General features: G+C 39.7%; 2 protein-coding genes across 4 annotated transcripts in view; both read right to left on the bottom strand.

Moving 5' to 3' along the window:
- Positions 1–10,955: 10,955 nt before the first annotated feature.
- Positions 10,956–13,015, bottom strand: phlda1 (pleckstrin homology-like domain, family A, member 1). The gene has a single exon (XM_055191281.2). It carries the CDS (start codon positions 12,924–12,926, stop codon positions 12,450–12,452), a length of 477 nt encoding a protein of 158 aa, XP_055047256.2. The 5' UTR covers positions 12,927–13,015; the 3' UTR covers positions 10,956–12,449.
- A 1,960-nt stretch (positions 13,016–14,975) lies between these two features.
- Positions 14,976–16,440, bottom strand: part of nap1l1 (nucleosome assembly protein 1-like 1) — a 36,387-nt gene continuing 34,922 nt past the window's right edge. For all 3 annotated transcript variants that reach the window (XM_055191264.2, XM_055191261.2, XM_055191263.2), the window contains one exon: positions 14,976–16,407. Coding sequence is in view for 2 of the 3 variants with exons in the window: in XM_055191261.2 (XP_055047236.1) it covers positions 16,369–16,407 (39 nt within the window). In the remaining variant the exon portion in view is untranslated. The remainder of the gene's footprint in view (positions 16,408–16,440) is intronic.

Below are 16,440 nucleotides of genomic sequence, written 5' to 3'. Positions count from 1 at the left end.
ATTGGATTCTCAAAAATATGCAAAGTTCGCGGCATCGACTCTCTAAAAGACGTCCAAGAGTTTTGCTTAAGGCAGTTAGTGGAGTCAAAAAGTTTGGTTCTCCTGAATTGCTTGTATGTGTTAAAAAGTGGAGAGATAAGCTTCAAACAGACGTTTAACGGGAGCGTCTCATTGGTGTGGCTGTTGATAAAGTGCACAACGTTGTCCTATGGTGAGTAATGTTGTTTATTTAGATGCTATTCGGTTGCGGCTGGTGATTTCAATAACTGACTTGTTGCCAGCCGGCTCGTTATTGTGGGGAGTCCGAAACGTGACGCTAGATGAAACAAACTGTGATTGGTTGTTTGACATGTCGGTCAAACAGCTCGTGGGCGGGCTTTGTCCAGAAAAAGCAGCGAGGAACACCAGACCTTCGGTGTTGAAGGTCTGGCTACGCGAGACTATTCAGGAACTGACTTGTCACGGACAATTGTTTTCCACCTAGAACGCAAGTAAATGCTTCTTTAAGCGCTTTTATATCTAAAAGAAACCCACAAATTAACAGGAAACGAACCAATTTATGTGTACATTTACAGCTGGTCTATTAGTATTACCTGAGGTAATTTCTCCGGACCTTTTTACAGAAGGTAAAAGTTGCCGTAATCTTTACTGACATTGTCCGTAATGATTACTGACATGGAGCATTCAGACAGGACTAAAATCACTGAGAAACTCTGATAAAAATTGTTTTACCCTACATCCCTATGTAAAAATCCCGTCCGAATAGCTAATATTACTGTGTAAAATGTTTACTATGTAATGTATACATTCATGTAAACTACAGATTGGCTGCCAAACCTCCCTTCACGTAGCGGTAATCTACGTTCGCCCTCTTCTGTCGACTTTAGGAAACCAAAATATTTGTTATTTTCCAGAGTTCAGTTTAGCAGCTAGTCAGACCATTAAACAAACAGAGACCGGAAGTTAAGGTCCGCTCAGACGCGTAACAGCGTCACCGCACGTGCGTCCAATAAAAAACAGTCTATACACAATACCACAAAGAACCTCCAAAAAACCTTTCACTAAAGCTTCTTTAGGTTAAGAAAAGATATAAAAGAAATGGTTCCTTTAATGCTCAACCCTATACCTAAAGGCATTTCGTGCTACAGTCACAAAATATTTGGTTATTTATTCGTGTTTATGGACACGATTTTCTGCTTTTTTTGTGACACTCAGCACACATTTGTATAAACAGTTTTTCGTGTGTGTTGCTCAACTTTCTTTTTGTGTCATTTTATGTATTGTGTTTTTTTCTTTTTTTTCTATTGTCGCTTGGGGTTAGAATTATTTTCTTACATTTCAGATATCCTAACCTAAACCCTTAAGCAAAAATGGTTTAAAAAACAGCAAAAAAATATACATATAGAAACCAAGACTTAAATGATATCCTAACCCAAACCCCAAATCCAACCCTAAGCGACAATGATATAAAACTATAAAAAAAAATGAGGAAAATAACATAAAATATGAAAAATAAAGTTTTGCTAAGGACATGAAAAACTATTTATAGAAATTGTGCTGAGTGCCAGGAAAACATTGTGTCCATGAACACAAATAAATAAATTAAATATTGTGTACTATACCATGAAATGCCTTGAGGTAAAAAATTACTCTCTTACTTTTTTTATACTTTTTTTTTCTTGTTTTCAGTAGAAATATCTAAAAAATCTTAAAAAAAGAAGTATTTTCTAGATGAGCAAAATGACCTCAGAAAAACATCTAAAAAATCTAGTTCTAGTACAATTTAAGTCAATTTATGCCTAAAGCAAGCAAAAATATCTGCGGGGTTAGAAAAAAAATTAAATGTTTACTTTTCTCTTAAACATTTAATTAAAGAAAATTTAAGGCATAAATTGACTTAAATTATATATTTTTGGTCTAAGAACTAGATTTTTTTTCTTCTTGATTTAAGATTTTTTAGATATTTCTACTGAAAACAAAACAAAAATACTAAGTAAGAAAGTCGACTTTTAAAACCTTAAACCTTAAAATACAAAATGTAGGCGAAAGACAAAAGCAAAAATGGTTATAAATAATAAACTGTATTTTTAATGAAACCCCTCGTGGTTGATTGTAAAATGCTTGCAAACATTTTCCACTTGAACACACAAATAAACTCTCAACAGCTCTCAACGATTTTTTAGCCTGTTATTCAAATCATTACGCTGGTAGCAAGGGATCGACCTCGACTGATTTAAATGTCAAAAGATAATTTGTATGGGTATGTTTGGGAGTTATTTTAATTACCCAGAAACCCTATAGGCAGAAAGAAATTGAACACGAGTAATTTTCGTGAAATGTCAAGCTTTCTGATGCATTCACTTTCAGTTAATCAACCTGATGTGAACTGGCTTTTGTTAGGCTGACCCATTACATCCGTTGGGCTTATTTGGTTATTTCAGCTTTAACATATGAATAGATAAGAAAGTGGGTGCCGATTGTTTGTCATGTTTGCTTTGGGAAGAGACCGAGTTGATTTTTCTTCAGCCGTTTTGTATCCGGGACTCACGCGGACTCTCTCCTTATCTACGACCTTGAGCTGTTTGCCGTGAAATACAACAGACACATCCACCAGGACTGAAATGAACAGGATTACCGGTAACACCTGCACTGTGTGGGTGTGTGAAAACACTGATAATAAACACACACAATCGCTTCACAAAAGAAATACAAAAACAGTCCCGCAGACAACCACCAAACATGAAAAACAGACGCTTGTGTTGGACGTTTAAGTGGATTTAACTTGCAAAATGAATCCATAAAGAAGAATTATACAAAGTGTGTTTAATAGATTTGTATTTTTGTGGTTTCGATAAGAGTGTTTCCACAGTGTTTACTCGCTGTAAATGAGAAGTATGATGTGTCTTATTCTGACTGCCAGTGTTTGATATGAACAAGGTGACATTCATATCTAATCTGACTTCCTTTAGTGTGGGCTGAGAGACAACAGCAGCTGTGCTAATGAAGACTGGTGTGACCCACTCAAGGGTGAGCTGCTGGAACAGGTGCAGACCGGGACGAGAGACACACAAATGAGAGAGAGAGAGAGAGAGCAGGATCATTCAACCATAACAGACAGTAGTGTTGATCCCATGGCAAAGTCAAGTTTCAGGACATTTAGTGGTAAACCCTCTCTCACCCTCTTTGTTGTTTTGTTTGTAGAGTTAACAGATAACAGATTGTGCTCATGGTCCATCTGACCAGCAGCTGACCTCCTCTAAGTACAGAGAGAGAGACCGTACATGATGTGTCTGCATCAGCTCTTTCATCAGCAATCAAGTTAATGACAAATATCCTTACACAACCTCACTGAAAAATATTTTACCAGATATCCAGCTGGATTTTTTTATTGGTTAATATGACAATCATTATATCGTTAGTAACAGCTTGTCATCAAGAATCCTCTAGATCCTCTATACAGCAGTGTGCTGTCTAGAGATTATAGGCGAGACACAAGAAAAGAAATAATTACTGATAACTTCTAAGCATCTTCTTTTGCACATTTTCTTTTTTGTGCATTATTTTAAAGGAATAGTTCTCCCCAGTCGCAGCCGGTGACTTCTCTTCTGAAGGCACAAATTCAAAATATGTGTTCGTTGCGTCATGTGAACCATGTGCATTATGCGTCTTGTCAAAATAAGTGCCTGCTGCACACGCTTCAAAGGGTTTATGATAAAAGAGACAAAATACTCAGTTAAAGGAATATTCCATTTTCTTAAAAGAAAAATCCTGATAATTTACTCACAACCATGTCATCCAAAATGTTGATGTCTTTCTTTGTTCTGTTCAGAAGAATTTTTTTTTTTTTTTTTTGAGGAAAACATTGCAGGATTTTTCTCATTTTAATGGACTTTAATAGAGTCCAACATTTAATACTTAACTCAACACTAAACAGTTTTTTTCAATGGAGTTTCAAAGGACTATAAACGATCCCAAACGAGGCATAAGGGTCTTGTCTAGCGGGGCGATGGTCATTTTTGACAATAAGGATTACAAATGTGCATTTTTAAAGCACAGCTTCTCGTCTAGATCCCGTCCTGAAAGCGTCAGCGTGACCCCACGCAATACGTCATGACGTCAAGAGGTCACAGAGGACGAACACGAAACTCCACCCCAGTGTTTACAAATGTGTTGAAAGAGGACCGTTCCGATGTTGTTGTATGTGGAATGATACTAATTAATGTCTTTGTGTCAGTTTATTGTTTACAATGATCCGCAAATGTGCGTTTTATATATGTAACACGTGACCTCCCTACGTCACCACGCATTTACGTTAGGTCGCGCTGGACCGGATCTAGACGAGAAGCTGTGCCCCAAAAGTGTATATTTGTTATTTTTATTGTCAAAAATGACAATCGTTTTGCTAGATAAGACCCTTATGCCTCGTTTGGGATCGTTTATAGTCCTTTGAAACCCAGTTGAAAAAAACTGTTAAAGGAACAGTATGTAAGAAATTTATATCAATTAATCATAAAATGGTCCTGATATGTCACTAGACATTAAGAAATAATTTTCATTTTAAATACTTATATCACTGACAATAGTGGTCTGGCCTAGATATTGTCATTTAAAAAGTGGAGTTGCAGCACTCAACTGATGTTTATGTTGTCATTTTGTGTATTGGCCACCAGTTGTGTGATTGCAGTACCAGTTTTGGCAACAATCCTACATACTGTTACTTTAAGTGTTGAGTTAAGTGTTAAGTGTTGGTGTCCATTAAAGTCCATTAAAATGAGAAAAATCCTGCAATGTTTTCCTAAAAAAAACATAATTTCTTATCGACCGAACAAAGAAAGACATCAACATTTGTGATGACATGATGGTGAGTAAATAATCTGGATTTTTCTTTTAAGAAAATCGACTATTCCTTTAACATTCACTTTACAGTAAACTCTGATTATACATGAGATTATGCAAGTATCTGGTAAACGCGAGCGTCACTTTTATCACAAACCCTTTAGCCGCGTGTGCAGCAGACACTTATTTTGACAAGACGCATGATGCACATGCTTCACATGAAGCGTCGAATACATATTTTGAAATGACAAACCACACCCATGACGGGCTAAATACATGTTGTGACGAGCTTCACACCGTGCACCCTCGAAGAAAGTCACTGGCCGCCACTGTCCAAGTATAGCCCAAAAGTTTCTCGTCCAGGTGAGGTAGACGTTTGGTCGGAGGACAAGACAGAAGAGGTGTCTTGTGACATCACAAGAACCATCAAGTGCATGACATTTAAATACGGTTAGGATGATTCGCGATTCGACAGCTGTTTATGATTTCAAGCCAATCTTGTGGTATTTTGATATCATCCGCACATCGGTCTGCGCGGTACCATATGAAGTTGAACCAACATGATCTCACGGAAAGTCACGTTATATTGACGAAAAAATTGATTAATTTATTTGTGTCCATGGCATGAAATTCATGCCTTGAGCACAAATTTCTATTAATAGTTTTTCTGTCCATGGCACAACTTTTTTCGTGTCATTTTATGTATTGTTTTCCACGGAGCCCCTAAGGCAGTGCTTCTCAAATAGTGGGGCGGGACCCCCAGGGGGGCCTCGAAGCGACACCAGGGGGGGCGCGCGAGACCCCAGGGAAAATACTTTTTCAGGAAGTGATTTTTAAAGACATTACACCCCAATCACGCTGATAAGCCGCTTGTGTTTTTTATTATTATTTATTGATTATATTTAATTTTTCAGTATCAAATGGTCAAAAAATATTATACTTTAAATAAGGATTGATTTTATTATTTCAGGCAAATTGATGCATTTTAAGTCTTTTCTGTTACAGACTAAAAAACAATGTTAAAAAAGTTATTCTTTGTTGTAAGTTGATCGATATTTCTTTTTTTGTGTTTTCTTTTTGTGTTTTCTTAATGTTAATAAGGATACAATGTTTTGCAGATGTGTAATTTTATAGACAAATTATACTATTTACAGTCGCGGCGGAGAGTTGGGGGGGCGCAAAATGTTTACCTCTTCTTAGGGGGGGCGTGACAGAAAATAATTGAGAAGCACTGCCCTAAGGGGACATGGAGCAAAAATTAAATAAAGTTTAGTTTCGCGTGCTCACGTGAAACTGTCGCGTGCTCAACTTTCCGTGAGATCAGTCTGAGTTGAACAAACATGTTGCGTGGTTTTTGGAATTAATTATCACGAGACAACAAAATTATGTATTAGTAGCATGACATCGTTTAATCGAAACACCTTTATTTTTTTTTGTCAATAATTAGAAAAAAACACTAACGTTTTCAGCAAATCTTTAATGGAAACGCTTGTGATAGCTCCACGTTAATACCCAAGATTATTGGTACTCGAGAGTCTTGTGACGTGTTGTCATATGCATCATGTCAAAACATGCTTGCTGTCACAAGGCATGCAAGAACCGTAGATGTGAAGCAGGCATGTGACGTATTGATTCCTAAACATGCTAAAAATACTGTTTTCTCTCACAGATGTATTGTGGGTGTGTACTATTATTTCAAGTTGTTATCTATTAAATAGCCACTTACATGCTTTTAACGATGCTATACAGGCGGTACAATCATTGTAATTTTCTAATTGCTGGTTAATCTGTGTGATCATTGACTCACCAGCAGTGGTGTAGAATTAAACTAAAGGTTGATACCAGACCAGCAGATATAAGATAGAACGCTGAAAATGAGCCTGATAAAGTGCAGAGGGCCAGGTAACCTTCAGCATCTGTTTCAGATGAGCAGTCGCGCTTTGTGCGCTTACACGGCAAGATCTTTCAAAAGAACTGAATAGATATAAGATACACGGGTCTGAGTTCACTAATTCACTTTATTTAACATGTTTAGATCCAGAACAGCTAACATTGTGGGTGTTTTCATTTTAAAAGAACCAAACCCAGTTCCTTTTGGTGTTCACAATACAGTGGACTCAAAAGAGGACCCAGTAGGGCTGTCACACTGATTATATAATCGTCTCACTGCAATTGTTTGACCTCATCGCGATGATTTCCGATCACCGCAATGATTGCACATCTCTCTAAAAAACACAAGGGGGAGCTGCAGCGCCTGTATAAATGAGACTGGATCAGATTACTTTTAAATATGTGTTATATTTACTGCCAGATAAACCCTGCAAAAGATTTAATTTAAATAATCACAACAATGTGTGAAAATTATTTCATGAACAAACAAAAAATTTATGAGAATTAAATGTCAAAGTATATTCTATATTGTCATCACCTGGACACTTGTTAATTATCACATCATTCATTCCACCTGTGTGTCATTAGTCTTTGTGTATTTATACCAGTGTTTGTGTCACACTCATGGCCGGATTATTGTCATTACTACCCTGTCTGTTCCCCGTGTCACATTTTGATGTTCCTGTGTTTTGCTTACCTGTACTCCTCGTGTTTTGTTCCAGTTTTACTATTAAATGTTATTTATTTGTCCGAACTCTGCGTTTGTGTTCTCCCTCCACTCCCGCGTCGTGACAGAATCATCCGGCCAGCATTGGACGCAGCAAGTTCACGGAGGGCGGCTCCTCCAGGAGTTTCGTCGAGGGGGAGTAGTGACATCAGGGTTCATTCCCCATCAGCCCCGATGTCTATTGGGGACCACCGTGAGCGATCGCTCGCTCCTGCGGGAGGAGGATCGGCCCAGGCGGTCCCCCAACGGTTGAGTCGTCGTCGACGGTCCCTCGGACGACCACCGTCCCGCTCGTAGGGTGATCCGGAACGGACCACGCCCGATCATTTCCTCGGGGTGGCTACCGAGTGAGGGTCTCCATTTCCGCGAGGGGACCGGAGATGACTTCCGGGGGGCACCTCATCGTTGACGATTCCCAGAAGGGGGGGTCATTCGTCTGCCTCGGTTCTCGGAGCGATCGCTCCGGTTCTCCTGGCGCTGTCCGGCCCACCATCCTGTTGGTTTCGTCCCGGCGGCTGCCGGCTTCGCCAGGGTCCCCAAGCCCTCCACCCCTCCCTTGGACTCTCGCTACCAGACTTTGTTTTGTTTTGTGTTTATGTGAGTGTCTGGTAGCCACTCGTCGAGGGGTTATGTCACGGTGATCCGTGTCATGTTTTGTGTCTGTTCTATATTGTCATCACCTGGACACTTGTTAATTATCATCATTCATTCCACCTGTGTGTCATTAGTCTTTGTGTATTTATACCAGTGTTTGTGTCACACTCATGGCCGGATTATTGTCATTACTACCCTGTCTGTTCCCCGTGTCACATTTTGATGTTCCTGTGTTTTGCTTACCTGTACTCCTCGTGTTTTGTTCCAGTTTTATTATTAAATGTTATTTATTTGTCCGAACACTGCGTTTGTGTCCTCCCTCCACTCCCGCGTCGTGACAAAAACAGGCAATAAATCATAAAAATCGTCACAATTTCTTAGTCAATTAACCGACAGCCAAATTTCATAATCGTGACAGCTCTAGGACCCAGTTCTTTTTTGGGTCCTCTTCAGAACTGAAGTGATCTCAGACCCGTTCCTGTTCACATTACAACTTCATAAGAACTCAGACCCCAACTTTCTGTGCAGCGGTTAAATTTGATACTTATCAAAACCACAGGCGAAGCAAACCGGGACCTCATTGCTTTCACATGTCAAAAAGAAATCGAACCACAAAAGAAAACCGTACTCAGCTCCAGATGTGGTCCAAGTACGGTTCGCCTTTGGGTCCTTTTAGGGAGATCTGAGATCATTGGGTTTGGTCGCATATACACATTTACTTGCTCCGAGACCGTTTGGGGGGCTCACACGAACTAGGTGTGAAAACTGTAGTCCTTATACATTCTTAAAAAAACAACCATTTCTTACTTTTTTTTTATGAGAATCATACAGCCTGACATCGCAAATGTCCAGATTTAAAAAAAAATCAGGATTGGGTGTAGCATAAATAATAGTCACGATGGTGCAAAAACTGCCACAAAATGATGTGACTCCATCCTGCAGTAGTGTGACAAACAGTAAGGTTAGTAAACATATGAGATCAGCAGCTATAAGAGTTACAGTCCTGGCAGAGACCTTCAATTACACACAGGAAGAGGGGATAAGAGGTGTGTTTGTGTGTGTGTGTGTGTGTGTGTGTGTGTGTGTGTGTGTGTGTGTGTGTGTGTGTGTGTGTGTGTGTGTGTGTGTGTGTGTGGACAAAAAATAGATCACCAGGGTGTGTCTGTATAGCGATGGGCAAGAGAGTGAGTCAGCCTGCCGTTTTTACATGCCATTACCCATAATGCAACACCAGGCCCTTGAAAATGAATCTGAGCTAGTGATGTGTGTCACTGTACACTGCAACACACACACACACACACACACACACAGTTGCATCTGTCAACATGACTTCATATGTTTCTACTAACCCTCCAGCGCATGGCCACACACACAATGATCACATCACAAACCAACTCAACCTCAAAAGCCCTTAAAAAAACAGTACACAAAAAATTATTACCATCATCACGTCTTTCCAAACTGAATTTTTTTTTGCTGAAAAATAACCACATGAATATCAGAAGCTGTCCGCATCTATAAGGGTCACGTGTATCCAGTCACACACCCTACATGGTGGTCTTGCATTAGATGTTCATTTGATTTAGCGTCTGGGTTTTAATTAAGTTAGCTGACTCTCGGTCTGTTCATAACCGTTGCTGTCTCTCTGTGACCGCTGTGACAGTGACAGATTATTCTAGGAAACAACTTCTACTTATAGCTCAGGAAGACGGGTGAGCAGATCACGGACCGAACGGTGAGAGACGCTCGCCAGCGGAAGAGTGAAAGACGAGCAGAAACGCACGCCGTGGTCACACACGCTTACACACACAGTGTTGTGTAGCAGAAAGTGTCCAGAGCGCACAAATGTCTCACATTCTCACTACAGCGGGATTCCATTCACAGCCAGATCAACTGATGACATGAAGCAGAAATCTTGCTCAGCATTTTCGTAAAATATGCTCACGTGAAAAAAATGTCACCTTGGCACAAACGTTTGAAGGTTTAAATTCAATACTGAGGTTTGTTACCTTATCATAACGTTAAAGGGACACTCCACCTTTTTGAAAATACGCTCATTTTCCAGCTCCCCTAGACCTAAACACCCGAATCCCACCGTTTTGGAATCCACTCAGCTGATATCCGGGTCTGGCGCTAGCACCCCCAGCATAGCCCAGCAAAATCCATTGAATCTGATTAGACCATTAGACTTAAAAATAACCAAAGAGATGCAATGTTATTCCTATTTAAAACTTGACTCTTCTGTAGTTACATTGTGTACTAAGATTGACAGGAAATTAAAAGTTGCGATTTTCTAGGCAGATATGTCTAGGAACTATATTCTCAAACTGGCGTAATAATTAAAGACTTTGCTGTCGTAACATGGTTGCAAGAGGCGCAATGATATCGCACACTGCCCGAAAATAGTCCCCTGCCATTGAAAGTATCCAAGGGGACTATTTTTGGGCAGTGCGTAGTATCACTACGCCTGCTGCAGCCATGTTACGGCAGCACAGTCCTTGATTATTACGCCAGAATGAGAGTATAGTTCCTTGTCATATCGGCTTAGAAAATCGCAACTTTAAATTTTTTGTCGGTCTTAGTACACGATGCAACTACAGATGAGTCAAGTTTTAAATGAGAAAAATATCGAAACTCTTTGGTTGTTTTTTGGCGTGATGCTGATGGTCTAATTCAATGGATTATGCTAAGCTATGCTAAAAGTGCTAGCGCCAGACCCAGAGATCAGCTGAATGGATTCCAAAACAGTAAAAATCAAATGTTTAATTCTAGGGGAGCTGGAAAATGAGCATATTTTCAAAAAAGTGAATTGTCCCTTTAAGAAAGCACACCTAAGAGACCACAGCTTTACTCTCTGTACCATAAAAAAACTTAAAACATTAAATCAAACCAAGACAAAGAGGTCATGTTCATTTTAAATGGAATGTATATTTTAAAGGTATTAAAGTAGCATTCACATCAGCTTAACAAATGACTCCAGTCCTTCAAAAAACAAAATACAATTCATGTCACACAAAAAACTGACAGCTCGTTTGCTCACTCGTGTTGGTATTTTCACCATGCATTTAACTGAGAAGTTTAGTCTGATGTAATATTGATCAAAATACATCGATCAACATCATTGGTCAGAGTAGACACCATATTTAATGTGTGATGGATAAGGCAGAAACGTAATTTTAAAAAACGTGGATTGCAAACATTAAATTAAATTCGCATGGGTTTGACAAAGATAAAATATACTCTTTGGCTTAAACAAAAAAATAATGCAATTAAATAAACAATTAATTATTTGCACCAAAACCTGAAAACCATTGTTGGTCAAAAGCAAATCTTAGAAACATGAATCAAACAAAAGATTACGGAAGCATTTTCATACAATTAATAATATTCAACAGTCATTTCAGAGACATAATTCAACGTTGAAATGTAAATGACCACTTAAAAAATATATACAAATAAATTAATAATCAAAAAAGGAAAACATTGATGGACAGCACATCTGAATCTATTTGCAATTTTGTCGCTCCTCAAATATGAATATGAACAAAATATGAACTCCAGCTCTGAAGGTAATGAAGCTGTGAGGTCGAGATCCGGATGAGCTTTCAAAGAGTCTGCAAAGATCTGATTATCCAGCAAATGTCTATTTAACCTGCAGACAGGACACACATCAGTCAGGGGTCCCGCTCAGGTGGTCTCTTCGAATCTCGATCTCGTAACACATCCCACCAGAAGATATTGATTATGTGTCTGGGGGTCACACAAAACTGACAAACGCAAGTGCACTGAAATGGAAAATGAACACAGGCTTTCTGTTGCAGCAGTCAGAAATAATGAGACGCATGGCATTTTAACACAAACACACAGAGGACACAAGTTTTAAACTTAAATATATCTGTCATATACTGGAAGTAATTGGGCAGCAAAAGATACAGCTCATTTAACACGCGTGTCGCGTGCGTATGCATTGCATGTGGCAATGTATGGGGCAAGTTGTCACAGTGGAAACCTGTTGTTGACACTGAAGAAAACCTTGGCTTTGAAATGTGAATTGTTTAACTTTCTAAGTTTTGTTCACAAACCTGTACGAAACTAAAAAAGCATCATATCTGTGTAGTTGTATAAAATAAAAATATTAAAAAAGAAACAAATTAAGATTTACGCAATTAGAGAAACCATCCCCGTGACAACCTGCCCCGATGTGCTTTATAGTCTTTAAGGAGAAATTCCTCGCTTGCATGGTGGCTTCAGCAATGACGTCTGTTAGGAAACGCATGAAGTGCATGCATCTGTGCGCTCCGGGCGCGTCAACGCGCACAAGGTGACACAAACATCCACAACCTGGTATCACGGCTTTGCGCATCCAGCATCTTTTTTACGCAAGGGAAATTCCTTGAAGACTCTACTGCGCGTTCCGGACCATCTTTTGCGCAGAGACGACGAGCAGCTGCTGCTTTTGGCGGCTGGATTTGACGGCCAGTATCGCCTGTCGGTTCTTATACTGGACCATCTGTAAAGTGATCTCGGCGTTCCAGCCCTCGTCCTGTGGGCACCTGAAGTCGATCTCCTTGCCCTCCGACATCACCACGGTGAAGTACACGTACTTGCCCTTCCTCTCCACGCAGTCCACGGTCTTCATGTTGGCGAAGTGGAGCTCCTTCGCCCTGCAGCCCGTGTCGTGGGGGTGCTGCTGCTGGTGGTCGTGGTGGTGATGTTTGGGTGGGTGAAGCATCAATCCGTCCTCGGTGAGCACGCAGCGCTTCTTCTTCCACAGCTGCAGCAGCCCGTCGCTGCGCTTCTCCAGCACGCCCTCCTTTAGCACCTTCACGCCGGACTCCAGCATGGCCGCGGAAGCCGCGCACGGGTGAGGATCGCGCATTGAGCCCGGGTGGATGGACGCGTCTGTCCCTTGCGGTCTCTACGAGCGATGTGACGAGCGGGATTGTCCGCGCGAGGGGTGGGCAGTGGGGGGAGTTTCTCACACGCGCGCACCTCCTACCGCACGCGCGCTGAACTCGCCGAACATCAGCGGCCGCGTCACAAAACCTACCGAGCTGCCTACATAGACGGCATTTTTTTGATTTCCCAAGTAGTAATATCATATTAACACAAATGTTTTTTATAAAACATAAATGGAACGATCAATTACCGTGACGTCGCATGTAGGACTATAACGTGAATAAATTCAGTGTAGTTTTTAACCTTATATGTAATAGTAAATAAAGGGGATATTTCACAATATCTTTTAAGATGTAAAATAAATCTTTGGTGTCTCCAGAGTACATATGTGAAGTTTAAGCTCAAAATACCAGACGATTTCAGCATTAACAACATAAACAAGCGGCTGTCGCGGTCCGCACGTAACTTCCGGTAAACTCCGCTAATAATAAATAACCACAAAGTACTTTAAACGAAGTTTATTTATATAACAAGCAAAAAACAACACGTATATTACATAGGAAACCAAAACATTTGTTATTTTCGACGAGGCATTTGTTCAAGAGATCAGTTTAGCAACTAGTCAGACCATTAAAAAAACGAAACCGGAAGTAAAGTTCTGATTCAGACGTGTATCACGTGCGTCCGATGAAACCGTCTATAGAAAATTTATTATAACATGATAAAAATGCCACTTTGGGTGTGTCCTTCAAAATGCAAATGAGTTGATCTCTGCACTAAATGGCAGTGTTGTGGTTGGATAGTGCAGATTAAGGGGCGGTATTATCCCTTATGATGTCACAAGGGGAGCCAAATTTCAATGATCTATTTTTTCCATACTTGCAGAGAATGGTTTACCAAAACTAAGTTACTGGGTTGATCTTATTCACATTTTCTAGCTTGATAGAAGCACTGGGGACCCAATTATAGCACTTGAACATTCAAATAATACGGTTTATAAAAATTCTACAAAATATTAAACTGCAAAAAATGTCAAATCAACATATATTTTTCTGTTACTTAAACTTAACTTGTCAAACCAAGTTGTTTTAACTTCATGCTGCCTTTTTAAAGTGTAAAGTAGGCTACACATAAACAAAATGTATAATTCTTATACAAAAAAAATACAAATACATTGCGGTTTACCACATTAAACCGTATACTGGGTTAGATAGCTTAGGTTTTCATGTGGATACTTTTGTGTTTAATATTAATGTATTAAATGTAAATATTATATGCCATTAAGAATACTAATGAAACATTTAAAATGCATTACTTCCCTTCATATCATGTGATTACAATCACTAAAAAGAATGCAAACATATACCGGTAATATAACTTCCGTTTGCCATTTAATTTTTCTTAAACTACAAATTATAAAACAAGGATAAGTAGTAACTTCTCATAGCTCTTTGGTGAAATCATCATCATAACCTGCTGTGTTAATAGATTAAGGTATGACCATGACAAGATCATAAATGATTATCAACATATTTTCTGTAAGACACAGACCTACACGTTCAACATTTTAAGAATGTCGTGCATATTTGATCAATTCAGCTGCTTTAAAGCATACCTGTCTGTAAGCAGTCATTATTTTCACATCTGATTTGCATTATCTACATTACATGGCCACATATATTAAACTTTTAAATAATTTAACCTTTATAAAGTATTAAAGCTGTACATAATCAGCTAAAAAACCGGCATGTTTATTAGATATTGGTTGTATTTGTTAAACATTACATAAAAATCTTGATCAGAGTAATCATTTCTATGTTACAAGCAACTTGTCCAACACCGCCACCTAATGGACATCAGTGGTGTTGATTCAAAGTCAATTACCAAATAAAAAACTTTGAACAAAAAACTGAATTAAGGATGGTTGCTATTAAATATTTAAGGTAGATTAAATCATGCTTTTTAATATAAAGCTGGTATTCTGCATATCAGATGTTATCCCATCACCACCCAAACAATAACACAGTGACACATTTTACCAATTTATTTCATGAATATACATCCACGTACAGTTATTGAGTACATTAGTATTTTGTAGCATGGCATTTTGCTTTGACAACAGCTGCTGAGAGGGACCGCACAGATCCCTGCTGAATCAACCGCCCGACAGACAACTAAACTACAAGACGGTCTGCGCTACACACGTGCACAGATCTGCGCTGCAAGACACAGGAATACTGCAGGGTTTGGGCTTACTGGGTGAAAATATTGCTTTCTGCTTCAGACCTGCTGGACTGGGCTACAAGGGAAGAGAAGGACTCGAAGACCCGCCTCTGAATGTACACACACGCACGTACGCACGCTCATTCAGACACACCCCTTCACAGTGATAGGCCTGCCAAACAGAGGGTGCCGTGACACCGCAAACTACTCAACAAACATCACTCAGGGCCACAACCTCACCAACAACCAGAATGTCACACGTAACCGGCTCCACCGATCAGATTCTCGAATACCGAGCCTGATTCTCCAATAAGGTGGTTTGGGGGTCACTTCAGGAAGTTGGTTTGTTCGAAAAGTGCTGAAATTTAAGTCTGGTTATCATAAGCGCTAAAACTGGTGAATTTCAAATCTGTGCGGAACGGACGCTACCGATGCATGACGAAAATACAAAGTGCTCATAGAAAATAAAAAAGATGTCATGCATCAGAGCGTCTATTACAACAGGGACAAACCGCTGTTATGAATGTGGAATGCACCGATTTAGTTTCCTGTCAGAAATGAATGCAACAGAGCTGACCGATGGTGATTATTCGCTCTAATATAGACCGACGCAGAATTGAAAAACTGTTTTTCTGAAGGAATCTGTGGAATGTATTGAATGAGACTCAAGTTGGACCAAATTACGAACATTCAGTGCTATATTGGGGGACAGTTATGGATTTGAAGAAAGAAAAGCACCTTTGTGCCGCCCTGCTGAGACGCCGGTCTATACGATACCAGAGACGTCGCTGCTTTGGTTGCTCAGAGCGTAAAGGAACCACGATCACTCACGTTACGCAAACGTCACCTCCGGACAGTCTTACCACAGCTGTTGTCTAAGAGCAATACAATAGACTTCACAAGAACCCGACTAGTTTAGCAGTGAAGAAACAAGTGTCATGCTGTGAGGGATATTCTGCATACTAACTATTTATACAGTGAAAAGAAAAAGAAACCGGTCTAGTAAAATACTATGCGCCATGAGCCGCGGCTCCCAATAAGAGTTGTTTCTTTGTAACAAAAATCTTGAAATCCTTAAATTTAATATTTTTTTCAATTATTTCTACCAAGAAAAATACAAAACATTGTAAGGCGGTAAGTAACTATGTTTGTTTGAAGCCGTTACAGTGTAGAGGATCCTGACAGAAGTGGGCGCGCCATCACTGCTGTTTGCACTCTTCTGGGGGGTTGGCATCCTTCTGTAAAACACCAAAGGGAAAAGTGAGTTATGT

This window comes from Misgurnus anguillicaudatus, chromosome 1 (genome assembly GCF_027580225.2).
Source record: "Misgurnus anguillicaudatus chromosome 1, ASM2758022v2, whole genome shotgun sequence".
Classification (NCBI taxonomy): Eukaryota; Metazoa; Chordata; class Actinopteri; order Cypriniformes; family Cobitidae; genus Misgurnus; species Misgurnus anguillicaudatus.
The sequence above is the reverse complement of the archived record's forward strand: the minus strand, read 5'-3'. Positions and strand labels throughout refer to the sequence as shown.